The sequence below is a fragment of the Typha latifolia genome, chromosome 1 (genome assembly GCF_019914945.1).
Source record: "Typha latifolia isolate L0001 chromosome 1, TyphaL0001v2, whole genome shotgun sequence".
Classification (NCBI taxonomy): Eukaryota; Viridiplantae; Streptophyta; class Magnoliopsida; order Poales; family Typhaceae; genus Typha; species Typha latifolia.
The window spans coordinates 23,909,492-23,937,335 of record NC_133086.1 but is presented as its reverse complement, the minus strand read 5'-3'; the positions used below and the strand labels follow the sequence as shown (position 1 = coordinate 23,937,335).

General features: G+C 40.3%; 5 protein-coding genes across 7 annotated transcripts; all 5 read right to left on the bottom strand.

Moving 5' to 3' along the window:
- Window positions 1-185: 185 nt before the first annotated feature.
- LOC140784361 (squamosa promoter-binding-like protein 15) lies at window positions 186-6,312 on the bottom strand. Of its 2 annotated transcripts, none has more exons than XM_073131729.1 (12): window positions 6,101-6,312; window positions 5,639-6,014; window positions 4,778-5,502; window positions 4,189-4,382; window positions 3,278-4,116; window positions 3,121-3,195; window positions 2,917-3,024; window positions 2,714-2,831; window positions 2,417-2,552; window positions 2,184-2,328; window positions 1,444-2,067; window positions 186-1,301 (listed from the first exon to the last, which is right to left on the bottom strand). In XM_073131729.1, the coding sequence occupies exons 3-12, from the start codon at window positions 5,398-5,400 to the stop codon at window positions 870-872; spliced, it is 3,294 nt and encodes a 1,097-aa protein (XP_072987830.1). In that variant the 5' UTR covers window positions 5,401-5,502; window positions 5,639-6,014; window positions 6,101-6,312; the 3' UTR covers window positions 186-869. The 2 variants fall into 2 exon arrangements, with proteins under 2 accessions (XP_072987830.1, XP_072987840.1); XM_073131739.1 differs by having other exon boundaries at window positions 5,639-6,010; window positions 6,101-6,186.
- Window positions 6,313-11,633: 5,321 nt separating this feature from the next.
- Window positions 11,634-19,210, bottom strand: LOC140796037 (uncharacterized). The gene is made up of 7 exons (XM_073148876.1): window positions 16,656-19,210; window positions 16,394-16,552; window positions 16,127-16,306; window positions 15,849-16,043; window positions 13,156-13,254; window positions 12,409-13,077; window positions 11,634-12,255 (listed from the first exon to the last, which is right to left on the bottom strand). Exons 1-7 carry the CDS (start codon window positions 18,822-18,824, stop codon window positions 11,911-11,913), a joined length of 3,816 nt encoding a protein of 1,271 aa, XP_073004977.1. The 5' UTR covers window positions 18,825-19,210; the 3' UTR covers window positions 11,634-11,910.
- Window positions 19,211-20,720: 1,510 nt separating this feature from the next.
- Window positions 20,721-21,326, bottom strand: LOC140800237 (vacuolar iron transporter homolog 2-like). Its single transcript, XM_073154947.1, has one exon. It carries the CDS (start codon window positions 21,324-21,326, stop codon window positions 20,721-20,723), a length of 606 nt encoding a protein of 201 aa, XP_073011048.1.
- A 1,080-nt stretch (window positions 21,327-22,406) lies between these two features.
- Window positions 22,407-23,220, bottom strand: LOC140796748 (calvin cycle protein CP12-3, chloroplastic). Its single transcript, XM_073149840.1, has one exon. The coding sequence runs from the start codon at window positions 23,122-23,124 to the stop codon at window positions 22,702-22,704; it is 423 nt and encodes a 140-aa protein (XP_073005941.1). The 5' UTR covers window positions 23,125-23,220; the 3' UTR covers window positions 22,407-22,701.
- A 168-nt stretch (window positions 23,221-23,388) lies between these two features.
- On the bottom strand, window positions 23,389-27,614 carry LOC140796739 (serine/threonine-protein phosphatase 7). Of its 2 annotated transcripts, none has more exons than XR_012110520.1 (5): window positions 27,044-27,577; window positions 25,740-26,237; window positions 24,713-24,848; window positions 24,094-24,201; window positions 23,389-23,741 (listed from the first exon to the last, which is right to left on the bottom strand). XR_012110520.1 is itself a non-coding variant. In XM_073149823.1 (5 exons), exons 1-5 carry the CDS (start codon window positions 27,449-27,451, stop codon window positions 23,628-23,630), a joined length of 1,275 nt encoding a protein of 424 aa, XP_073005924.1. In that variant the 5' UTR covers window positions 27,452-27,614; the 3' UTR covers window positions 23,389-23,627. The 2 variants fall into 2 exon arrangements, 1 of the variants encoding a protein (XP_073005924.1); XM_073149823.1 differs by having other exon boundaries at window positions 24,713-24,859; window positions 27,044-27,614.
- Window positions 27,615-27,844: the final 230 nt, after the last annotated feature.

Genomic DNA, 27,844 nt, shown 5'->3' with positions numbered 1-27,844 from the left:
CTACATAAAAATTCCCAATGTCGTAAGACCTGGACTCCAATTGCTCAAGAACTACCACCCCTTTTTTTTGGGCAGTTTTAATGCGTGCATGGAAAGATAAGCACAAACCCAGGACTGCGGATATAGAAGACACAAGGAGCCCAGTAATGTCTGAGATGTATACGTAACCATCTCAAATAGGCGAATGGAACAAGGAAAAGCCAATGGTCATCATACCATACATCTTAACAAACATTTTTTTTAAAAAAGGGTACATGTAAGATTGTCAGCAAATCCTACTCAGCATAAGAATAAAATAATGGATCAAATATCTATTGAGACTTTCTATAACCCATCTATCCCCATCACACTAGATAAACATCAGTAACAGTGTGTGTGTGTGTGTAATTCCTCTCGTCCGCCATTTAGAGTCAACCCGTGGGCATTTGCCGGTGTTATAACAGATACTTGCATCATAAGACAACAGCCATGGAGGAGAAACTAAAACAAAGGCAAGAAGAAATTATATATATAACCAAAAGTAAAGAGAAAAGTCCCTCACCCAAAGAAATCAAAGGTTGCTACTTGCTACACAGCGACCAGTCATTTATTTTATCTGGGTTCTGTAGTAAGGCAGACCTCCTCCCCCGCAATACTACATTCCTAGCCTCCACATGGGATCCCGCTGCATCTGCTGTTGTCCGGAAAACTATTTCTGTTGTTCCATAGCTGGCATTCGGCCATCACTGACACAACCAGTCACCAAATAAATCCGATCCCTTTACAGTTTCTATATCTTGCAAACCAATGTCAGCGCCTTTGGTGGAGACTAATAGACGATCCTCGCAATAAACTGCCAGATCAAACAAACAAGCAATTTTTCTCCAAATCTATCGTGGGCCAAAGTCCAGATTCTCCCATTTGAAAGAGCTCCCAGAGTTCAACCGTAGAGAACCTCGCATAAATACACAGACACATACACATACTGCAGCTATGGCAAGCAATGAGTGGACATAGGGGCGCTGAAGCAGTCCCCTTGAGCGGACAGGTCGTCGGAGAATTCTTGCCTCCATCATGGTACACCGTACACAAGGTCTTGATTGCGAAGTTTGGGCACCAGATTGGTCACTATCACCAACAATCCATGAATTATCCATAGTAATCTCTTCATTACCAACCAAAATTGAAACCTGACCATTCTTCTTGTCCATCAGCTTCCTAGCTACCAGCTTATTGTATGAATGGTTGTTCCTTAATGCGGCATACATGTGAGGAGATTGGCCACTGTCATCTTGCACTGAATTCCAGCAGCCCAATCCGATCTAGAGGTATTCCGACAGAACAAAAAAATACACATCATGTGTTGAAAAAAGAAAATATGCTGCACACACAGTTGGTAAAAGAAGCAAAGAGTAGAAATATGATCAGGATTACATGCAAGTAGGAGTACAGTCAGTTAGTTACCTCTTGAGGGTCGTCTGTCAGTGCATCAATAATTTCCTCTGAGTCCTGGATAGATGCAGCCAGATGTAATGGAGTCAGCCCTCCAGGGCCAGGCATGTTTGGAGGAAATGGGTACATCTTGGAATTATCTGAATGTTCTACAGTAAAGTGCAGAAGCAAAACTACCATTCTCCTGCATTTTCTCTGCACTGCCCTGTTCAGTAGGTGGATCTCTGCAAGCATCTTCAAAGATTCCTGTGATAGCGCATCGCTAATAGAGCTTCTTTTGGCAAGAATATCCAGAAGTGTTTTGGTAAGAGCACACCAATCCCGTTCAATTGAAAATGTAAAGAGGTACTTGAACCGTGCTATGGAGAAATCAAAGAACTCAGGGCAAGAAAGATCCGGATAAGATAGGCTAGAATAGGTATTAGCTTTTTGAAAGAGCCACCCGAGTTCATTGAGGAAGTGCAGAACGTCCTCCCTTGATCTTGGTTGCCTGTTATCAAGAACCTGCTCCTCTGGAATAGCATCTGGTGTTCTCACATCTTCCTCAAACACTGCTTCAAGGGCTCTCAATTCTTGACAGATGGAAGAATCAGCAATAATAACAGGAAACCCATTTCCCTTGAAACCATTTTCTACCTGCATGTGCAAAACAATGAAGATGGGTCAATAGCTCTTTTTATCACATTGCGAATAATGTCATATAATAATTTAAAAAACTCAAATATAGTGATCATAAAACTTAAAAGGAGAACCTCAAGAAAACAGCGCCCAAGGACTAGGGGAGGTCCCCCAGGAAAATCAAAAGTCTCCATACTGGAATCATCATAAATTGTCCCCGGATAAGCTGAGCACAGAACTTCTTTTGACGTGTACTTCCCCATATATGTGCAGTGGATTCTGCATTCACGCAGAGTTCGTTATGATGAGTGGAACAACTACAACAGAATTTGCTAGTGTAAGAGACAATTGAACTCATGAAACTCACTTGGTGCCAGGAATTGTCAAATTGCGACCTTTAAGAACAAGGGAAGTCTTCTGCCCACTCACAACAGCTAGAGGTGACACAGAGGTCAACTCTGGAGTGCTCCATGTTCTCCATGATTTAGACAGACGAATTGTTCCTGAAAGTTGAGAAAAAGACATGAACCAAATAATCAAATGGAGCAACAAAGAAAAGAAGCCCACAACACTCAAACTCATGCAAATTAACAATTGAACCATCACACCAAAAAGAGAAGGAAAAATGACACCTTTAAAAGCAAAGAAAAATAATAATGCTTACCATCCTTGTATGAGACCAGCTGTCGACTTGTACGAACTAAAAACCTCCCATTTTTCCAAAAATCTGATTCAGAACATTGCACTAGCGTAGTTACTCGCTGGAGAAGATCTCCTTCAAGCTGCAACCCAGGGTTACATCCAGATTTCATTAGAGAAAGTATAGTCATAAATGTAGACTACGGGTAATGTTCACGTGATACCCACCTCGTCCCATGCAACTGATGGCATCAATACATAGACTGATAAGACCACGCAGCCAGGCCTAATGTAACTCTCCATCTCAGAAGGACTATTTGAGAGCCAATTCAATACCTGAAATGAAGGAACAACCCAATATAACTTGACGATTCAAAATGAGAAAGTCAAGTGAAAAAGGAAAACAACAGTAGTTAATTATTTATTGTGGACCTGGGCACGGAGATTCCCTGGAAAACTACTTGGGTCCTTGCCGAAGAGCTTAAAAATGATTCTCCCAGTCCGATCCTACAGATCCATATCATCAAAGATGGCAACCACATAAACGATTAAAGGTTGTAAGAAGACGTAAATATAGTATTTATCTTACCTGTGCGTCAGAATTCGAGCTAGAAGGTGAATGATCTGAACCAGATGAGGAAGCATAACCCGCTGGAAATGGGAGATTTTGGGGTGCACTATTGTCAACTCGTCTCCCTGAATCCTTGAAAAGAACGAGAGGTGCACTCCATCCATGACTTGTGCTTGCTTCAACCGTAGCAGTTGCTTCCCTGTAATCTGCCATTCCCGCTAACTTTGAGCTATCTTTTGCCGAATGTAGAGGGAAAAACTTCTGGGTGACAGGCGGGGAAGATGATGGAGATCTCTCTTCCATTGGATTGCTACTCTCAGAAGACAAGTACTTTGTTGTTGAACTCAACTTTGGAGGACTGTCTTCCTCAGAAGAGCCAAACAGCTGCAGGGGCAAGGATGGCCGGGCTTCTCGGACAGGCTGCTCAGGTACTTCTGGTTGAATACAGTTGCCTTTCCCAATAACAACTGAAGGAAACAATCCACTCGTTTTATCATTGGAATTGACATCGTTAGCAGGCTCTCCGTATTGCCTTTTGCTCTTGTCATTACCACTAGAGTCGCTGCTCCCCTGTGAAAGAGATGCAAGGGCCTCCGGGCTTGAGGCAGCAAGGGCTGCTGACAGAACAGCCAACAAGTTCATCGTCGATGGTGCACCTTGATTGCCAAGCGCATTAACTGCCTGTTCGAGTGAATCCTGCCGTGATGCTTCTGAACTATTCAAGTCAAAACCTCCAGGCTTGTGCATTTTTGTTGACGAGTTCGTATTGTTCAGGGAGTTTATTTTACTAAGAACTTGCATGAGGTTATCTCTATCAGGCAAAGGAGGAATACTAGCCGATTTACCTGCATTGGTTCCTGCAATTGGAAAGCCAACTGATAAGGCTAAAAATCACAGTACAAAAAATGTGTTTAAAGATGCCAAATTACCTTGCAAGCGTGCCAAAACAGCTAGAAGATTGACTATATTCAGATTCGTATTGGTTGGGTTCTCCTGGTTTCCAGGAAGTAACAATCGAGACGAAGCATCCTCTGGCTGGGTCTTCCTTCTTCGTCGATTATGTCCTGCGAGCCTCCGTCTGCAGCTCCTCTTTCCCTCATCAAACTCTGAGAGGGGGTGAAATCTATAGAGAGCACCCATATCAGATTGGATCACATAAATACAAGCTTCAATGTAATACGCACCATGAACATGCTAAGAATCAAGACTAATAAGAGAAACAACGCGGTTCAGGACCTCAGACAATAGATCCTATGAGATCACTCTTTCATCTAAGGCACCAGAATTTGGGAGACGAAAAATTCGGAGTATGCTGAATAATAAAAAGAACCAAATCCCTGATGATATCTATTTGCAGTCAAGTGATAATCCTCAAATAAGAACACTGGCTGGCTGATATACTGAATGAAGCAACTGATGCTATAAAACACGAACCCACTAATCTTTGCACGTAAACCAATGAGAAAGCACGAGTGACAAAGAAAAAAGGATGGACCTTAGGTAGGGAGATGCAATTACCTACTGCACTGTTGACAGAACCTCTGCATTTGCTTCCCAACAAGGGCTTTGGTGGTCTTGCTGTGGATCTCACAGACCTTGTGACGCCTATGGTAGTCCTTGGCGCTGGACAGATCTGCTTTGCAATCATCCACCTGGCACATCGGGTAGTTGCCGCCTCCGCTCCCCGGTGACCCGGACCGGACCCTCTTGTTTGGTCTCACCACCGGCTCCTCCACAGCTGCTGCCACAGAGAAACCGCCACCACCAAGCTTCAAAGTCAAATTCTCGCCATCCACTTCCGAACCCCGTCGCAAAGGAGCCACCTTTGAACCCTCCTCCGCTTTTTTCCTCTGCTCCGCATCAGCAGAAGCTGGCTGGGCCCCGAGATGGAGGGCATCGGAAGCATCCGGTGAGGGCCTCGCCAGAAACCTCATGCTGTCCCAATCCCACATCTTTGGGTTCCAATTCCCGGTCGGGTTAGAAGGATTGGATCCCATCATGCGCTGCTGATCGAAGCCTGGATTCAACCAAGGCAAGCCCCGCTTCTTGGCTATGACAGACGCCGCGTCCTGGAACTGGCCGGGAAGCGGCTGGTGGAAAAAAACTGGAGAAGCAACCTGCGCTCCGACTTCTCCTTCCATTTCTTCCAAACAATCAAAACCCTAAATCACCTCAAAATCGCCCAAGATAGCAACTTTTGTGGGAAATTTTTGCCTTTTTGGTCTCTGACTCCTAATCGCAACCTAATTCCACCCAAAAAAATTAGGGAAAATGGATGCACGAAAAGGACAGGAAACGTTCGCTTTGGATCTAGCCCTTTCTTGGGGAAACAGATAACAAATCTGCAAAGAGAAGGGAAGATGCCCTAAGATCGCTTACCGTCGCTGGATTCAACAACGATTCCTCTCCATGATCTCCAAATAGATAGGCTAAGGAATCTCTAGTTGCCTATCAGATCCGCCTCCATGGGAATCGGAAGGGAAACGGCCCGATCCAAGGCGCAAGAGGGGAAGACGAAAGCTCGGAGGGGGTGGAGAAAGACGAAAAGTTGGATATTACCCCCTTACCTTTCGCGGTTGGTTTTACCTCAGGTTCGGCAAACGGCGGTGGCACGAATCGTAAATCTACTCAACAATAAGGGCTTTACGTGTGGCATGGCTCGCCGTACCAGTGGGAAAGAGAAGCGACGCTACTTTCGCCCTTTCGGTTACTTCTTTTCTCCATCCCTCATGCTCTTCTCGCTCCTCCTATCTTCCTTAACAACAATATTTAGTAACGTTAAAAAATATATATTATATATATTCAAAAAAAAAAAAGAGAGAGGGGGGGGGATACCGGTACCTTAACCTTCCGGTGATTAGATTTTTTTTTTCTTTGTACTTCTTCTACTCCTTTTTTTAATGAATGATTAAAAAATTCCTCCCTTTTTTCTACGCTCTGTTATAAGTTTTTCGCATTAAATAGTAGTGGCTTGGGGGGAGTTCAATCGAGCTCTCCAAAGGGTATTTTATTTTCTCGATTGAGAAACTCTAAAGGTATATATACAAACGTTAATAAAGTGAGAAATATCACATGGAGGAACTATATAAGTAAGACGTCCTCTCTCATCTAACATCCAAGGAAGGGAGTCACCCGAGGACACGTTTCGTAAGGTAAGGCAAACTGTACATGGTGGGTTGATGGAAATGTTTTGTACCAGATATATCTTTTGCCGACACACAAAAAAAAGAAGAAGAGGATCAATTATATATAATTCTGTAACAACACCAAAATAAGAACAATATATATATATATATATATAATTATGAGACCGTAATAAATTCTCTATAAATTTATGAAATTTTGATAATTCATTATTTCTATGCACGTCGCCGTCCAATTCATAAATAGTGATTATAATGACCAGACTAGTATTTTTAGATAAATATGAACAATTATTGATGTGGTGTCCACAGCAGGGTCTGTGTTTGACCAAGCAAAAATTTCCACACTCAAAGCGAACTAAATCCGACCTCAGTTTAGTTACTCCTTTTTTCTTTTTTTTCTTTTTTTTAATACAGTTTCTAAACTGAAGGAATAAAAAAAGAGGGAGAAAAAACTCTCTCGTATGAGCTCTTTGGAGAGAGGGGAAATAAAATGGAAGGCAGAAAGAGTGGTTCATATGACACGTGGGCTAATCAAAGATTAGGTTCGATACGACTATTTTGATATGGTTTGCCGTGCGAATCACCAGTTAATCTATCACCTATGATGCTGGTGGGCTTAGTCAACTTAACAATCATGGGCTCAATAAAATTGTTTTAAGGATTTGTTGGGTATTACGTGTGAGACTTACGAAGATATTGCTACATTGATAGTTTTAGAATTTGACAACATTATCTTATAGGATTTTGAGCACCCAGATAAAAGGTATGTCTAAGTTGGCAAAAAATAGTGAATCAAGTAAGCTTAATTACTCAAAGTGTGCTGTTTTTTAACCTTTCAAAGGCAAAAATTACTGATGAATATTTGCGTAAAGTAACAAATTGTAAATGTAAGGTCGACCATAGCCATCAATCATATGTACGATACAATGGTGTTTTTTTAAAAATAGAATGTACCATCGATCTTGTTGTGATTCGATCCATGTTAGTAGATTTAATGTTAAAGTCGCTCATTGGACCAAACAAGAGGAGGCCTACCATACTGAGTCTGTTTCTTAATAATTTTTTTTTGAGATGGGTGAACTCTGCAGTAGTTTTATTTCCAGAGTAAAAAAAAATTAATCGACTCAGGGTTTTAGCGATATGAATACTGATGTAAGAAAGTTAAACTCTTTTGATATTAAGATAAGTTTAATTTGGTAATATAAACTTTAGAGGAGGTTGGTTAATTTAGTCAAAGTATCACCATGGGTCCCGTGAGGCGTCGTCCAACGCCAGCTGTTTCGTTTTCTTAAAGATAAATAGTACCAAAATATTAAAAATAAAAGGTACATCAATTATTTTAATGACAACTACTAATTAAAAAGTAAAGGGGTTTTTTTTTTTTTTTTTTTTAAAGGGGGGAAAAAAGAGGAGTAGGAGTACGGCACGTTCCCGATGGTGCTAGACTCGTCTCCCGGCACGTACGGATCCAGCTTGCATCGAAATCACAGCCGTCCATCTCCCCTGCCGGATCCGAACCGTACGGGGTACGTCGCTCATTGTAGAACCGGGCCCTACCATCGAGTCGCTTCCCGGATCGGCTGACCGAATCGGGTGAAACAGGGAACAGCGGAGAGGGGCCCTGCGGCTGTCGAGACGTGGCGCACTTTTTCCACTCGGCGGGCCCAGTCCGCACCAACGCGTCTTATCCTCCTGCCGCCCCATCTCATTCGGTCGGGATCCGTAACGACCGTGACTCACTCCGTTATGCTCCATCCATTTAGTTAAAAGCCCTTGGCATAGGGTCTTAATTACGGTTTCGGATCGGAGGAGAGGAGTCGGGGGGACCTCCGCAACTAACTCTCACGTGCATCCGCGCGATAAACGTGGTGGGATACACATCGCCCGTTTTGGTGTATTAGATCACGGGGAATCGTGCGGTTCTCCTGCGCCTTTTCCTCCGTCCTCTCCGTGATCGCGTTAAGCCCATCACTAACCGTTCCGTTAGTAATTCGGTGGAATTACCTCCTTTTTTTTCGTCACGTGGGTCCTCACACCGCATCGATCAACCCTGGCCGTCGAATCGACTGATGGGTATCAGGACAGCGACAACTGGCAACAACGATGGCATCGTACAACTAGGCGGTGGTCCACCGTCACAAAAAAGGAACGAACGGTGATGCGAGTCGTAGGACGTTACGAACCAACGGCTGCGGCGTGGTGGACATGTGTTCGGAAGGAAGCCACATGGTGGCACCGGGTTCGGATGAAAATAATGCAGCGATCCGAACCCGTTATAGGATTTCGGAATTAATATGTGCTGTTAGGATTAGTGTTCGACGTTTAGAAACGTGAGAAGGCAAGGAATAGTGGTTGACGTCTAATCAAATGATGTGATATGATAGTGTTTTTTTTCTAAAATGCTTGACTTTTATTTTTTTATTTTTTATTTTTAAATATATATTTAAAAAAAAAATAAGAATAATAATAAAATGCGAATAGTCACGTCATCCCTGACCCGGAGCTTAGAGCTTTTTATTAGAGCTTTATTAGAGTTTAGTAGCTTTTACATCCAACGGTACGGCTATCTATCGATGACGGATGGAAGTACCAAAAGGCAGCAGCAGCAGGTCCTCTGCAATCTCCGCTGCAGGAATTCGCTCCAGTCGTTGTCATCCAAATCATTTTTATACTGGATATCATTTTTAACCTTATCGCCTCTTCCCTCCATTTCCTGCCTGGTGATTGGTGATTGGTGATCAATCGTCTACGTCTAGAGAGAAAAAAGAGAGATTCCGGAGCAACTACTATTTGTCCATTCATTCCATCTCCCAATTAAATTAAATGTTTCAGATAACAACGCAGCCCAATTAAAATAACTAATGATGATGCTTTTATTCCCTAACTCTAATGCTTTCTTTACATAATCTAGTTAAACAAGTCTTTTCTCTCTATTAGACTACAAATTATTCCTACCAACTCTTTGGACCATGAAGAAGTTTATAATATTTTCAAACAGCCAAATTGACCAAACAAATTAAACTCAACAAGTAATCAACCAATAATATATATTATCTTTTAATACATTGTAGACAAAATTTATACCCGCAAAAAAAAAACTCTCTTTCAATTGCGCTCATCTTCTTATAGCTGTACACTTTGGGATACTATCACAATCTTTTCTACAGATACATATCTACATATATATATATATATATATATATATATATATATATACTTCGGTAATTCTAGTTTACCCTCCCCTCCTCCACATCTTAGATGGTGGTGTGTCCTTTTTACAAATAGATTTGAGCCATACCTGGGGACCCGCAAAGAGGACTAAGGGGGAGACCAGAATAGGTCAGGAATAGTTTAGAGAAATAAATGTGAAGATTGTTCACCAAACCAAACCAAAGCAAGTCATGGCCATGCTATTTTGGCCACTAGAGAAGCAAGAACATGCCACATGCCAATATGCCGTGCACCTCTCAAGGTATACATATATACAGTAGTAGTCCAAGGCGATCAAGAGCTGACCAGTGGAAATGTGGCATTGTGGAGATAGGAGTAAAGCCAGATACTTCCCCCCACCCCCTCTAAGCCTATGACCCAAAAAAACTTATAAGGAGGGAGAGTCTTGTGGGTAGTGGAATGCATCTCCCTCCTATGAATTATTAAATGATTAAATTATACTTTGTGTGTTGCAACAACAAAAGGACCCCCACCCCACCTGCACATTGATTACACATGTGGGGTGCTTTGGTCTTGCCAACTTTGTGCTGCGATATTCGGTTCCAAGTTCCAACTTTTGTTACAAGGGAATCAGGCTGTTGATCCTCTAAAAAGGAACACCATGAGCAATATAAATTATGGAGTTTGTCTTGTAATCGATGTGCGTAGGGAGACAGGATTTGAAAGGAAGGCTATTCTAATGTCTAGTTTATTCGGCATTTCGTACACTTTAACCAGTCTAAAACAAAATGTGTCTTCATATTTCCCAAGTGGAAATATATTCATGTCCAACAACAACAAAGCAGAGCAGCTCCAGCTATTGGGATTGAACGATTCAACCAGCCCTTTTAGTTGCCGTCTAATATATCCTTCCTTCAATTAGACTCTACTCTCAAGTCAATTGCAAAAACGAAAAACTATTTAGGAACTAACTATAAGTTCCACCATCTATATAATCGAATAGACTGCCAATACTGAATACCGTTAGATTATGTGGTCCAGCATATCCTAAGATAACCGATCCAAGAACCTTTCTTTTTTTTTAAGTTGGTTTAAACTAAATTTTTAACAAATTAAGTTGCAGTGTCTATATCAACTTTTTCATCGATAAAAAAGAAAAAAAAATTAAAAGAAAAGAAATAGGAAAGAACTGCGTGTAAAGCTGCAATTCAATAAATAGCAAAGATTTGCTAGAGACGTAACTCATAATTTTGTTTACGGGCATAGAGAAAGCATCGCATTTATTTCCTAGAAGAGGAGACCTCAAGCTTGTTTTGAATTAAGCTCATTGTAGGGAATTAATTCTGTGTGCGGGGTTGTTACTAGTGTGTCCTCCACTTTACCATTACGAACCAAAATGGTGGTCATATTAAGCATATAGCAAAAATCCACTCAACACTCTATTCCTGCACCAACCCGAGATATGTGTAACAAGATCTCTTGTCAGATGACACGGTGGACCAAAGATCTCGAGGCACCTTGGGACTTGGTACCTATGTTCTTATCGGCTATCTTTGCTTTCCTTGTTAACCAATATTCATGATTAAGCAAGCTTTAAAAAATACGTGCTCATATATGATGTATGGAATGGGAAAAGAAAAAGAAAAAAAATATCGTGATATTTGTATCCTATGGTTTTCAGATCACGGCTTCAAAAGCGTAAGTTCTATTTCTCACATCTAAGGCGAAAAGAATGACAGACAAATTCAAAGACATTAAAAGTACGTAGGAGGATACCAAGTTCTAACTAACATTATTTCCCATGAATTTATTAAAAAAATTAAGAGGTGAAAACATATCCATCCCCTTCTTTACAATCAACAAAGCATGACTATATCACTCGCCACATCTGAACTCATCTTCCATTACAATAGAACAGGCAGTTATAATCGCCAAGATAGTGTAATAATACAATAGTGATCAAGAACATGGCAAATGATAATTCTAATTACAGAAAGTAGGTAATGATCAGCTCAAGCTATTGATAAAAGTCAAATCATAAATGGAAGAACGGTATATGTAGAAAGTCTATATTTGCTAGTATAATTGATTTGACCAACATATGAACTAAAAAGTTTCTGTCCAAATAAAATGATGATACATGTACTTTTACCCCCAAGTATCAATTGAAAATGTAAAAGGCACACTGTAGAAGTGCCATCATCCCAAGGAACTCAACGAGTTAGTCATGAAAGAATGGCCGCCAATTATCTATCAGTAACACTTATCCTAACCTCCAATAGGTTTGAACTGATAAATACATTGGCATATATATGTCGATCTGTATAAATTTCACTAAACTCCAAACCATGAAAGACTGAAGCTGGAAGAGGACATGTAGTTACCTACCAAGAACAAAACAAGCACCAGTAGGCTTGACAAAAGGACCCATGTCCACATATGAGTCTTCCTCTTACCCCTGTTTCTTAGGGGCAAAGGAACAGGTTGTATCCTATTGAGCTGCTTCACTGCTACCACAGATCGTGAGCGCCGCTTTGAACCTGCTGCCACCGGAACATCAGTTTCCCGAGTTATTTCAGATGAATTGCTGTCAGTAACTATAGCAGTTTGATTCTTGGCATTTCCATTTGTAGCGTCAGTTGCGTCAGCAACTTTCTTTTTATCCTTCTTTGCTCTCCTCTGCATGTTTTCACATATACATTGCTAAGCAAAATGTGTTTATGAAACTTACAACAATACTCACGCTGCATACTCTTTGCTGGAAGGAGATTGTTATTGCAATAAGAAATTTAAAAGTTTCTAGTTCACAAAGCAAGCAAACAGAAGGCTTACCTTATCTCTTATCTCAGCTTCTTTCTGCGCTATGTATTCAGCTCTCTCCTTGGCCTTTTCAGCTTTTCGCTTCTTCCTGTCTTCAGCCTCTTTCGCTTTGGCCTTCTGCTCCAGTCTACAGCGCTCTTTCTCGGCTGCAGCCTTTTCCATTCTCAATTCCTCTTCTCTCACCATCTCCTCTGCATTCTTAGCAAGCCCCTCCTCTTTTTTACTTGTTTTCTCTTTCTCAGCATAGTCTACCTCCTCCGTGTCAAACAATGTGGCTGTCACTCGTTCTTTTGAAGCAGATTTAGGTTTTCCTGATTTGGCAGCGTGACTAGTTTGTGCCGGGGGCAAGATGGGAAAGGGATCCTTCACAGTAGATGAAGGCTGACTAGTTTGTTCTGGTGATAAGATGGGAAATGAATCCTTTTCAGTAGATGCTGTAAGTGGACCTGACTTTTCCGATTTTTGTTCGGGAGCTATAGACAACAAAGTGACAACTGACATATGCGAAGGACTGCTTGATGCTTTATAAATGTTGCTATGTAGAACGGGTGGTTTCTCATCTGGGCCAAGTAATCTTCCGTCCAATGTGCCCAATCTCCTCAATGTGCTATTCTTGTTAGATTCAACATACTGCTGGCGGAATTCCTGATTTTTGTTTAATAATTCCATAATTTTCTCCACCTGTAGACAGGAGAAACTTTAGAACTCAAATGCTGTGCAACTTTTGATCTTGTTATGCCAAAAGAAATGGATGCTCACCTGGCTATCACAATGCAGTCGTAGTCCCTCCATGTCTCCTGAAGATAAATAGTTTGCTGCAGCTTTCTTGTCATCCTTGTACATGAAAAAATACTTATTCTGCAAGAAAAACAATTAACTAGTAAATTTAACCATCATATAATGCAAATCCCCACATCCTCTCTAAAGGATGTAGCTATGACATAGCATGTCCATGTATGCAAATTTATTAACTACTTTATTCTTTACATGAATGGAAGTGGCTGTGCTAGTTTAAAATCAAATTAGATTCCTCTTCTGCTTGGCTGGTGAATATAGGGTCCATTGGAATATAACATGTTGTGTGCTTGATAAAATACCTAAGGGGTTTTTGAGCCAAGAGTTTCTTAATGACATTTCATGAATTTCACTTCACTATTGCACGGGCAAATCAGTGCACTGGGAGATGCACAAGGGCTAATTAACCCAAAATTGCAATCACTTCAAGATTCATGACATTAAAGCAAATGAACGCATTGGTTCCTGCCTAATAAATCATACAACAGTTGGGTTAAAAAAAAACCTAAAACAATTTATATTCCATAAAAGTTTTAACCCTGGTGGTGCGTGAGTAGGCAGGTGATAACCATCTGCATGTGATATGCCATTGATGACGCTTCAAACTAAAAATTGTTAAAATGACAGTATTCAGCAACTATATTATATTTTAAATATTTATATATCATGTAGAAGCTACAATGTTCTCATCATATTGCTATATGCACTGTTAGCAGAGTTTCCAAATATCAAATGGCAATCACAAAGGCTTTTAAAAAACTTTTAGCACTGAATTTGTTCATCCTCTTAATTAATATTGTATAAAGTCCATAAATTGAATGTTTCTGCCGGCTAATCTGCAAACTGTGTAAATTTCATTAAGACTTCTAAAGACCTTCCAAAGAAATAGCACATTTGTTTTGTTGGTTTGTCAAATCCAACTTCAACACTGTTATAATTAGTAAGACAATAAAACATATCCAGGTTTACCACGAAACAGGAAATGTCTTCTTAATTGGTACTCTGAAGTGCTACTCCACCACATGCTTGTTAGTTCTTACACATCAGATTTCATGCATATTACTCAACTAAATATGTGTCAACTGATAAGACAGACCAAAACAAAACATATTCAACTAGATGTCTATCAAGGTTCTGTCCCAGAGATGCAGTAACAAAACGAAGTAAAGAAAAATAGTGTAATAATATTCGAAAAGTTTAGCGATGGGATTATCTCAGAGATTTCATGGTGGTATTTGCCCGATGAATCTATTCTACATAATTGCCAATAAAAAGTGTTAAATTCTGATAATTTTCATTACATTTTTTAAAATATCATAATTGCCACTGAAACTGTTTGATTCTTTCGGAATTGCCATTAAAATTAATTTTTAAAGGGATACTTATAGAATGTTTCTAACTGGTGGTTGTTAAAGTTAACAAATGCATTTAACCCAAAACACTTGTCTTTCTTGAAGTTGTCTGTGAAATGTTTATCGCTGATTTTTTTTTCTTCCACAAAACAAAAAAGATTTTCTTTTTCTTGTTATGTGATAGCGAATAACATTATATAGTTTTAGTATCATTTTAAACAATTTATACACAAGTAATTGGTCCTTTTACAATCTATATTAAATTTTAACCATGATAGTTAGATTTAAATGATGGAATGCTATCTTTTACAAATCTCAATGATTTCAGTGGCAATTAGGATATTTTGAAAATTGTAGTGGTAATTAATAAATTACGATATTTTAAAAAGTTTTTAGTGGCAATAATGTAAAAAATCGTTACTAAATTACATATTTGCCCACCAATAAATCATGTAATAATAGTTAGATCAGTTCTACTTCTATCTAGACCTAATTTCAACAAATGTATATTGATTGAAAAGACAATCTGAACAGATAAAAGGCTAGTAATATTCAAAACTGACATCCAAAGGAATTCCATGTCATTAACGTAAATTAGTCATAATAAGGTAGAAAAACATTATTGTGTTTTTCAATTTAACTTATTTGACACACATACCCAGCATGAGTATCAGCATTTCTCATTCAAGATACTATACGTAGGTTGTGAGAATGTTCATCATTTCTTTGATGCAACCTCAAACAGTCATCAATGCATGATCAGTAATATATCAACTATGTTGGTACTGCATGACAAGTATTGGATACTAAAAAAGAAATTGATACTCAAGTATTGAATAAGAAGTGACTATTGCATTTGCAAAATCTTTTGGGCCCGAATCATTTAAGTTGGAAGAAACCCTTTCAGTGGTTAAAACTATCTTGTTTTGAATATCTTCTGTTTTTCAATTTAACTTATTTGACACACATATCCAGCATGAGTATCAGCATTTCTCACTCGAGATACTATAAGTAGGTTGTGAGAATGTAGATCATTTCTTTGATACAATCTCAAACAGCCAATATATCAACTGCGTTGAAACTGTATCTCAGGTATTGGATACTAAAAAAGAAATATATTAGCTAATGCTCCCTGACAACATTCATGACTAACTATATCCAGCCCTTTGGATAGAAGTTCAAATATGGGAATGAGCGATCCATCTAACCAAGCTAACAATCAGGATCTCGACATAATAATTAGAAGAAAAAGAGTACCTCGCAACAAGAGGAACACAAAATCTGAGAACTAAGAAGATAACGCACCTTTTTAGTTGTTTCACTTTTTAAATCACGCCAATGGACGTATGCCTTTTGACGAACTTCATTAGCAGCATCAAATTGTTCCCTTAAGTTATTAAGAACCCGTTGTTCATCATCATAGTTTTTCTGAGCCACCTTTGTTTTCTCTTCAGCTTCTCCTAGGTACCCCCCAAGGATATCCAATTCCTTCCTCAAAGTCTGAAGATGATAAAAATTATGTCATATGTAGAAGTCCAAAAATATCTGAGTTGAAAATAACCATTGATGCATATAACAAGTACCCCAAGACGTTCGTATATTTGGTCTCTTTGATCAAAAGCCTCATCAATTTCTGCTTTGGAGCCCATATTGGACGACAATTTCTTACGCTCAGCTTTCAAATCTTTAATCTCCTGAATCCACAGCTTTTCTTGCTTCAATGACATAGTTTCATGCTGTAAGCTGCGCTCCTTTAGCACAATCTAAACAAATAAAAAACAAACACATACTAAGATGAAGCACAAAAACTAACTGTTTACCTTTTACAGCAGTGAAAAGAAAACTCTTACCATTTCGTCAATTTCTTCAATTGAGGACACTTTATTTAACTTGTAAATTATTGACTGGATAGAACTAATTTCCTGCTTCTTAGCATTATATCTAGCCCTTGCAGCTCTCTCATCCACTCTTGCAGCGTCTAAGTTGTTCCGATAACCACCAGAAACTACCTAAAATATGAGTTCCAAAATCAAGTTAAACAACATAGCCAAAAAATAACATAAAGAAATAGAAGATCCAGAAGAACATAAAGAGAATAGGAAGTATCGCCACCTTTTGCTTCTGAATTGCCACGTGAACCGAGTCCCTCTTTTTTGTCTTCTCATCCACTTCTAACTGAGCATGCTGAATCTTGGCCCAGATTTCATCATCGGTGAATTTTGGGACTCTAATAATATAGCAAAATTTCCGTTTCAACAATTGTTTGTCTACTTTGTCTCCATCTAAAGATAAACTACTAGGTTCCTCGGGTGTGGTTTGTACTCCATCAGCCACTTTAACTTCTGTATTCATAATGTTTTTGTCGTCATCCTTATTTGAGGCTTCAACACCTCCTAAAGTTCTGGCCGTATGTTTGTCGATTTCTATATGGTCATTTCCAGCGTGGGATCTTGAATCCATTATAGGAACATTATAAATAGCTTTGTCTTTATTGGTCTCCACGATGCTATCAGAATCTTTAACTTCCAAAGCGGTGTCCTCATTAGCACAAACAGATATAGTATCTCCAACTTCAATGCTTGCAGTCTGATCTTCAAAAGAGTTCGAAGATTCATTTACAGGTCTCAATTCCGCATCTTCACTGAATTGATTTGATAGATGAGACTCTTTCACCGCAAAGGAAGGAGCTTCAACTTCAGTTTCTGAGGAACAATTATCATGCTCAGGGGATCTATTCCTAATTTCTTCAACTTGCTTGGCATCAACAGTGCAGTCCACTACTTTCACCAGTTCCTCTTGACTGTCATGAGACACATCCAAGTTCTCGGAAGTTTCTGAAGGATCACCATTACCATTTGTTTCTAAATGCAGACAGCCAACATCATCAGCTGACTTACCTTCTTTACCAGTCTCCAAGAGATCGCTGCTGCTTTCAGCTTTGTCAGCCATGCAGATGGAGCTCGCTCCACAACTCTCGGGAGATTCATCACCATGTCCTGCATGCAGATGGGCTCCAATTTCATCTTCTGGAACTGTCACATTCTTGCCAGAGTATTCGTCCAGTCTATCAACTATGTTCAAGGACCCTAACTCATCCTGCCTAACTGGAAGTGATTCAGGCATCTGCAGTCTCTCGACTTCAACTGTTGGTTGGAACTGAGATTGACAAATAATCTCTGCAATCTCGTTCTCAGACTCCTGTCCGGATTCAACTTGGGCAGGTGAATCTAATCCTAAGTCATCCTTGATCTCTGCTTCCAGTGTGTCTTCATCATGCTTGTCTTCTACATGAGCATCTGCTGGTTCAGATTGATCGTGCTCTTCAGCCTCTACAGATGCTATGCAGGTTTCATTTTTCTCCTCAACCAGAGTGGCAGATGCTTCTGCTCGATCATCACTCTCCATTAGAGCTGATTCCAATCCTGGCTGGTAATCTACCTCTATAATAGCAGTTTCCCGCCCACGCTTGTCTTGTGCCTCATCAACTGACCTCATTTCCACTTGATCACCACTCTCTTTATCTTTACCCAGATTTTCTGGCTCCTGCATATCATCAGCAATTGATTCTACTTTCATTTTGTCACTAGCCTGCACTGCAATTTCCGGCAAACCTTCTACTCCAGCAGCCTCCCCGATATCCACTTGCTTGTCATCTCCCGATTCAACAAATGAATCTAATTCCTCTCCCTTGTCAGCCTTACCGTCTACAGCGCTAGCCTCACCATTGTCGTCTTCTGGGTAACTCTCACTGCATTCCAAGCTTACTTCCCTATTCACCTCTTCCTCTTTCTTTTCCTCGCCTAATTCACTCTTCTCTGCGTTCAACTCACAATCTTTCTCACCTTCTTCCAATCCAGCATTGGTTTCACCTTGCCAATTCGCAACAGGGACAACACCCTCTACATGACCATGCTCATTATCCAAGCCTTGGTCGACTTCCACCACAACCCCCTCCCCTTCGCTAGATTCTTGATCTCCGTCGACTTCTTCCCCGGCAACAGAACTTGCATGCAACACCGGCGCATCGCCTTCATCGCCACCCATCGATGGATCTACCTTCCCACCTAGATCAATATCCTTATCCGAGAAATCGGACGAGTCTCCATTAACAATGACAAAGGAACCCCCGATTTCCTCTTCCTCCTCCTCCCCCAACTTAGCCGCAACGCCATCTGCCTCCCTCAGATCCCCGTCCGAATTCAACACATTAGCCTCCCTTCCCTTGAATTCGACCTCCGAAGACTCACCTCCGCCGCTGCACTCGTTCGAATCCGGCGACATTGCTCTTTCAGAGATCAAGAACCGATCCTGGAAGCAAAATGTCCGACCGAGACCGAGCAGAAATCCTTCCAAATCTGAAGAAATCGACTAAACAGAGCACGATCCTTCGAAATCTCAGGAAAAATTACGCTCAATCTCGGATTGCGCCCCTCTCAGCGGCGATCCCAATTTCCGGATCTGGATCCGCCGGATCAAGAGAGCCACCACCGCTGTGATCTCCTCTCTCTGTCTGTCACTCGGGATTTAATCTAGAGTCCCGTCGAGAAGAAAGGAGATAGAGATTGGATTATTGAGAACAAGAAAGACTCCAATTAATTCGTCGAAGAGAATAGGGAAGGATGGGACGTAGGAGTTTGAACGAGGAACCCGTTAATTAGCAAATTACTCAAGATAGTTTCGGCGCTATTTTGCGATCTTAAGTAGTATCGGCAGCGACGCTGGTGGCGGTGGATCCGGTCACCGACATTTTCTTGGATGCCTCTTGAAGAAAATAAGATGATGACACGTAGTACTACCAAATGTCTCGTGGCCCTCTGATGAGCTCTTATGATGATGTTGCCTGAGCCGTCAAGAACAGCCGTTCCCATCTGTATCGCGATATCGCTGGTCCGATATAAGTAGTCCGGTATAAATTATAATAGATGCATATGTCATAGACTATCAGCCATTTTTTTATTAAAAAAATTTATTTTCTCATTATGTAACACTACTTGAAGGTATTTAATTATTAACTTTCTATATGGTACCAATGTGAGAGAAATATATTCAAGTGGCACTACCTAATTTTGAAACTAAGAGGCTCTTTATCTGCAGCAAGAAATAAGTCAATCAATCAATTAATTAATATAGTCATTTTGCTAGCTGGCTGCTGGCCTTATTTATTATTTGCGTGCGAAAGTGGATTAGGCCAGCTTCAACTGCTTCTGGCCTTCTGTCTGTCCAGGCCAGGCCATGGCCTTCAAATAGTATATCACAAAAGTAATGAACAAATAACCTCAAAAATATACTCTTTACGTTTTCTATGCCTCTGAATTATAATTTAAATTCATATAATTTGGACCTTCAACTTCTCACGAGGACTTGCCCATTTCTTCTCCCTTTAAACTTTACTCTTAATTTGAACGATTCCATAGAGTTTAGCTAGTTAGTTAGTTAGTTAGTTATATTGCACGTAACGCGGATCACCGGCATCGTTGACCCAGAGCATTCAAGCCTACCTTGCTTCAAAGGTCATGCATCTACTTATGAGGTTTTAACTAAGCTTTACTTTTTTATTTAATTCCAAATAAAACTATATACACGTTACAATGCGAGTGATCCCATGTGATAGGTATCGATGAAAGGAGGATATTACTGGATCTGAGTATGATATAGCACATCATGTGCGTATTTCATATCGATATTCCTGTTGCATATGCTGAGATGCTATTGTCTAGTTAGTAGTGTCATAAAGTGGGGATTGCAATTCCCATTTATATATAGAGAGAGTAGAGAGTGGAGGGCCATCAAGTTGCAGCGTAATTTGATAGACCTTTTACAAGAATGTAAAGCTACCAGGAAACAAATAGCTCCAAGACGAACAAAATTACTAATTAAACATCAGTTGGACGGTTGTTTAAGCTTTCTCCAAAGTAGCACGGAAGACAGGCATCACAAGTATCCTCCTTTTTTATATATTAGGCATCACAAGTATCGGATTGAAGCTGTTTAATGGAGGCCCAATCTCTAGAGCCCAAGGTGTTGGGCCCTGATCGGCGGCCAGTTTATCAAAATCACAATAAAAATAAAAAGACCTATTTATTTTATTCACTATGATATATTAGGATCAAGGTTACATGTATGTTTCATTTATTAGGCACTGTACTAAATAAAAATCTAATCTTTTCGTATCATATTTTAGTATTTTAAATCCCGGCCGTCGTCTTTCTCCAGAGGCTTAAGCATCCAATATGTGATCCCCATCGCCACCCACCCTCCTACCAACACCCTCACCGCCGACACACATGACGGCGATCCCCCGAGACGAGCCCCAACTCCTCCGAACGCCACCAACGCCGCCGACGCCACGATGACGAGCGCCAAAACCCTAACGTGGTACTCCTTCACAAAATAACCCGGCAATAGTGGCACCAACGACCCCGCAACGAACGCAAACCCGGAAGCCGCAGCCGCCTTCACCGGATTCGGTAATCTCTTTGGTGTCGGTGCCGTCTTCGCTTCTCTGCCGGCAATTTCGATGTCTCTTTGTGTTGAAACCGAGACAAATTCGCCTACAGCCATGCTGAATGCACCTGCGACAGCGCCGGCTGCGCCGGAGATGATAGTAGAGCGGTGGTCTTGCTTCGCGGCGCTGACGCCGAGCATTAGGGAAGTGGTGGAGAGAAGACCGTCGCTTGCTCCGAGAATGGCTGCTCGGAGCCACTGAGATCTCTGGGCTCTTGTTGTTTCCTTCTCTTCATTGGTAGGCTCGTGAGTTATTGAGATGGGAGCGTGGTTTGCCATGGCACACCACGCTTTGTGAGCTATAAGGATATATATATATATATATATATATATATATATATATAAGTTTGAAATATATAGAGCAAGCTTTTAGTCATCTTAGAAGTTCACGTGCATATATATATATATATATATATAGAGAGAGAGAGAGAGAGAGAGAGAGAGAGAGAGAGAGAGAGAGAGAGAGAGAGAGAGAGAGAGAGAGAGAGAGGAAAGTGGTGGAAGCGGTTGAGGTGCTTAGGAGTTTACGTGAGAGGAGATGATGCCAAATTTGCAACAGATGAGGTCTCAGGTTTTGCTTTGTTTAATAATTGATATGATCATCTTTCGTTTTCCTTGAGAAAGTTTAATGACTTTCAGCTTAAAGTTGGAGATCGGAGGAATCATTTGCTCAATGAGGAAATTGAAGAAATCATTAAGTTATACGGGCTGACTGTATATACTATATCAGAATTTAGGCAATTGGATCTTGGATCTTGGATCTTAGTCAATAGAATGTACACTACGGAATTTTTTTTTATTATCTTGTTTTAAGATTAATGTTATGAAGGTGCAATTAATAAATTTGTGTCAAACTTGATTCATATCAAAGTTTCCAACTTTCCATCGATCTGATAATTAGTGAAAGAATTCTAACAGCGTTCGCTAGATCAAGTCATGTCCCAAAGTTACAAGTTGATTTAATGAACAGTCAATAGATTAAGAACTTAAAGCATGCAGTTGGTTCTACTGCCAATACATCCCCAGCTGAAAATTTTAATGAATGGATGCATCAAAGGCTTTATTTAGAACCCGCAGCGAATTACACCACGTCTACTGTTGATTTCCTCTAATATCTTATTAATAATTAGCTTACACAAAGTCCGGCCAATAAAAAATTAATAGAAATACATATCATTCTATCTCTGATTGGATATACTCTACAATGATGGGAAATATTATTTTTTAGAATCACGCTAACATGATGCTGTAACATTGAGTACTAATCCTTCCCATGGACATGTAAGAAATATGACGAAATGAAACCCGAAAGTGATGAGTGTTGTGCTCATGCTTTATGTGTTGGTGACTAGGGTAGTATTGGAGCTAACCAACTCAAATTAAAGCATTTATCTTAAATACTTGTCACTAGACACAACCAGAGATCTATTCTCACTTGACCCAGGCTGTGTTCTCTACAATTTGGAGAGTGAACATAACATAATCTTAAGCTTCTTAGATCGTTACAATCCTTGACAGACAAATATATGTGAAACAAGCAAGCATAGAGAAGAGACACCCAATCTAATACGTGTAGGATTAAGAGAAAAGGAATTTTGATTATGAAATTGTATTTTATTTTATTTTTGTTGAATGGACGGCTGGGATGGAAGGATCAGTCATCGTAGACGAGGCACTCGTCGGTGTCGGGGTTTTGGTTGCAGAAGGGCTCGAGGGGATCGGCGTCGCTTTCGGCGATGCGGCGGCGGAGATCAGCTTTGGCCTGGCTCACCTCCTCCACCTCGTCCCACGCAACCCTGCAGCCCTCCGAACCCTTAGCCTCCTCCCCCTCGCACGCCTCCATCGCCTCCGCCACCTTCTTCTCGATCATCTCTGACAGCGTCTCTTCCCTCATCGCCGTCCCCTTGTACTTCTTCTTCCCCGCCGCCGCCGCCGCCGCCGCCGCCGCCGATCCCGATCGCCGCAGCCGAGGGAAGGAGATCGAGGCCGTCCCATGTCCCCCTCGGGATCCGTGGAGATCAGATGGAGATCTGGAGGAACGAAAGGGGGAGGAGAAGGAGAGAGACGACGCGATCATCTTTCAACGAGAGAGAAAACCCTAGGTAGTTTACTTGCCCAAGGTATTTAGCAACGATTTGGCTTTTTTGGTTTTATCGCTTTTCCAACCTTTTTCGGAGACGGCGACTCCAAAGTAGTCGTCGCAGTATTTAAACATTTCTTCGTTCCAATTTCCAAAGATGCAGTGAAGTCCAAATAAAATCATGACTAGCTGGGGATCAATGTTTTAATGCCAATATTCTCGCCGTGAGCACACTGAAGTTTCTTTTCATGACTAGGTGAGTTGTAACAACATACTTTGTTGCAATTTGCAAATGAAAAAAGTGGATAGATAGCCTATCAAAATATACAACACACCAGATGCAACCCAAAGAGAAAAAGGCATAACTTAAAAAACAAAATACAAGTAAACAAAACAATATCTTTTCTTCTCTACACATCCCAAATGGCAGACCAGTCTGCAGGAATCTGCAACCCAAAAAATAAAAATAAAAAAATTCGAAACACAGCCAGAATGTTCAATCATTCGGTTGTTACGGAACTAATGACCTCAAGAGATGAGCCGTTGTCCATAGATCGAAGATCTAACTCTTCATCTGAGTCGATCACTTCCTCAAAGTCGTAGTAGGGATTCACCTAAAGAGAAGAAATATATATTATACCAAAGATTGATCGGACTGCAGATTTTGGATTCATCGGTAATTAAATACTAAACAATTTATCGCAATCAAGAATCACACCTCTCTTTTGATATGCTCGGCAAAAGAATTCACAGATAGGGAAGGTAAAAGAACATTTATCACCAAAGTTCCCCATTTCATCTCATAAAATCTAACATTCTTTTTTAGTCTCCAATCTTTATAACATTAATAATTGATGATAAGGATGACTATACTATAAACAGGACAGATAATAAGAATCAATGTGAAAAGAACATCCCAACCACGCTTAGCAATATACACTCAAATACATGTGAAATATAGCATACCTTAGGCCTTGGTTTTATAGCTTCAAAACTATGGAATTCAGGAGTAGCAAAATCAGGGCAGTGCAACACAATATAGGCACCGCGATTATTGTACCGTCCATCTGTTGCCTGAATGAAAAATTAAAAATCAAATCACATATGTAGGTCGACTGACATATTGATTTTGAAGGATAGAGAAATTGACGAGCTGAATTAGGCGCCAATGTAACTAAGCACTAAAACATGCTGATGACCAAGTATTGGGCTACCCAATTTCATGTTTCCAAGCTTGATCACGGGTAAGCCGGGCCCATGCTTAATGTTGGCATATTTATAAATTGAGATAAATAAGTAAGACATTATGAATTAAAACTTTGGGCTGAACACAAACTGCTTACAGATCACTTGCTAGACAACCATGATAAACAATCTGAAGAAAGTTGCAATACAAGATACTTGGTTTATTAACAAGTATCTCATGGAGCTTTTTCACAATATAATAGAAAGATACTCACAAAAATTACCACATAAAATATGGATATTTAATATGTAACAAATCAACTACTAATGGAAAAGGTATACTCTCTCTAATTAGTTATGCATATAGCTTTTTGATACCATGAAACAGGGAAAAGAAAACCTGAAATTGTGGGTAATCTGGAGCACTGAAAAGGGTGATCAATTTTCCGGATTCCACCTGATGATCTATTGTATAGCCATTTTCCATCCCAGCAAGATCATGCCGTTTATCCCGGGCATCAGGGCCTTCGTGTGACCTGATAATCAACTTTAGTTCAAAAAACAGAAAGACTTCAGGAAATTTGCAAAACATGGTTATCGCACACTCAGAAGTACAAAACCAATAACATCTAAGGAGCTTACGACATGCACCAAAATTATTCATGATAATCTCTTAACAATGTGAAATTGTTGCTATTCATTAACAATAATGAAGCTAATTGAAAAATCATAACATGATGAGTTACTCTATAACAGATGCCCTGTCAAAAGTGCACCTTGTTCACTGTAGAAAAGCAGATGCCTCATTTGCATAACCCAAAATAAGTTGGTTACATTTCTGGTAACATGTTAAATAAATAAAAAAAGCCATTTAACTGAACCACCTCAATCAGATGAACCCAAAAGTTTGGCTCATAGTTCAATTTTTCATGCTTGGACCAAACTGGGCCTGCTTTCAGATCTCATTTAAGCAGGTGCTGGATTAAGGTGCACAAGATGAAACCTTATTGAACCTGATTCAGAGTCCGGCCATATTAAACACAAACAAATACCTGGCATCATGTTTCATATATTTAAGCAAATTTAAAACACAAGGCTGTGACGTGATAAAAGTAGTAAAAGTTAGAAGATTTAAATCACATATTCTTTTTAAAATGGATTAGTGGAATAGTAGTATAGTACTAGACTTTCATGATCCTCCTTCCATATGCCAAAATTTACTATACCTACCAGACAATTTGCAAAGCTAGAATGTAACAAATTATCTGAAGTCTATTCTATGAAAATATGAGTGAAAAAAGAAACATCAATACAGTCGTATGTTGTGTATTGCTGTCAATGGAACTACCAATAAGATAACTGGTACTGGCCACTATCAGTCACATATTTCAAGAGCTAGTTATATGATCAGATAATGATGAAGATACCTTGAATCCATTGTTCTTTAGAAAGTCTTCACTGCAATCAGGACCCCATAACAAACCAATCCCTCTCTCATTATTTGGAGAAAGACCTTGATTTGACGAGGGGTCAGACCATAGCACATCACCAGGAATTAAGTTAAAGCCCTCCCATGGAGGGTCAAGTACTGTCCGCCTCGCTTTGGACAACTCTTCCAAGGAACCGAGTTTGAGAACACTTGTGTCCACAGCAGTAGTGACCGCTTTTCGACCTCTCTTGCTTTTTGATCTTTTTGATGGAGGAGTGGTTATGCTGCGAAAAAGCCCTCCATGTGCAGTATATACAGAGCCTGCTATAATGGAGGCCAAGGGAAGACCTTCAAAACATCTTAAACACTTTCGATAAACTTGTGGGCCTTGATCTCCATATTTAACCATTACCTCTTTTTCAAATCCATATACAGATGTGCAGTACTTGGACTCATGATTACCGCGAAGTAGAAATACACGATGCGGCAGAAAAACCTATGGGGGTCAAATGGAATAGGTATAAAGAGACATTAGCAGATCATCCAGTGGCAACCATTTTGTAGCATGAAATAAGAGTAGACCAAAATAAGCATCATCTCGTGTCCCTATCGTCCAATACTGTGTATTTTCAGGAATGGTTGAGTTTCTAGATAATAATGTCGCTGCATAATACATTCTCAACATAGCAAACCCAAAATAAGGGGAAAATATGGCCATTCAAATACTACTAATGATTCGAAAGAAAAGCTCTTAACACAAAGTATATAAATATAAGTATATTATTTCCAAACAGTATCTCTTTTAATCTCATTCAACAGGAAAGAACAACAAAAGGTCAAATTCCCTTTTATCACAATTAAGAGATCGAGGCCTCCAAAGAATTTACAATCTTTCCAAACCATTGCCATAGATTAAGAGCAAAAGAAGAGTTTGCCTGGCGTAACACTTGCTGACAGATAAACAAGAAGAAAAAAAATCTTCCAAGTTCCAACAAGCAAAAGATATACACGATCCCTCCTCTGAAATAGCAAATAAAAAAAAAATTAAGCGGACAAATATAAGCATTAAAAGTCTCCTAATGAATCAATATAAAAAACAATAGAAAAAATCGTCTCAAGGACTAGTTTTCCAAGCCAGTATACAGGGAAGGGAATAAAAATGTCAGATTTCCATTCACGGCAGAAGAAATTAACAATTTGCAGCATGCGAAGAAAACACCGAAACAGTTCACGGTATTGTGTAACCTTGCAACAAATTGAAAGCGGAATTGAACAAGAAGATATAAAGAAGACCAAACAAACCTTCCAAGCTAAGAGGAGGAGAAAAGTCTCGAGCCCCCATGCTCCCCGATCGACATAATCCCCATTAAAGACGAAGAATCGACTCTCCGACGGAAACCCGGTATCCTCCAATAAGAAGATCACGTCGTGCAGCTGCCCGTGCACGTCCCCGACGACGACGACGCTTTGCGTCTCGTCCTCGTCCGGCTGAATCCGCACGCAGTTCGGCTCCTTGTGGAGGACGTTAGAGGCGGCGAGCACGAGGCGGTGGAGGACGGGGAAGGGGAGGACGGATGGGATTTCGGACGGCTGGAGATTCCTCGAGGCCCATTCGAAGGCGGCGGTGAGATCAGCGATCCACGCTCGAGTGAGGGAATCGTTCGACGGCCAGGAGACTGGGATCTGAGGCGCTGCTGTGGGATCCGCCATGGGAGATATAGGAGAGAGGAGGAGGTGAGACGAGATGAAGATTCGGAGAAGACGAGGCAGGGGAGATCTATGCGTGTGGTAGATTATTGGGTGTCGTTGCCGACGACGCTGCCCTAAGTTTACACACGTCTTTTTACTATTTTCAATTTAATCTCTATATTTTAAATAAGATATTAGAAAGACATCTTATTTAAAATACATATCTGAACGAGAACCCGCCCCGATAAGCCTAGCCCAAGCCCATTCAAAATCCACCGCGATTTGAGGATTAATAAATAAATTGAACACAATCTACATCTTTTCTTTTTGTGCAGGATTTGTTTTAAGTTTATGTAGCTTCGTTGTTGCGGTCAAAATCCTTCATCCGTCATTAATGCCATCAGTTTAGCTAGT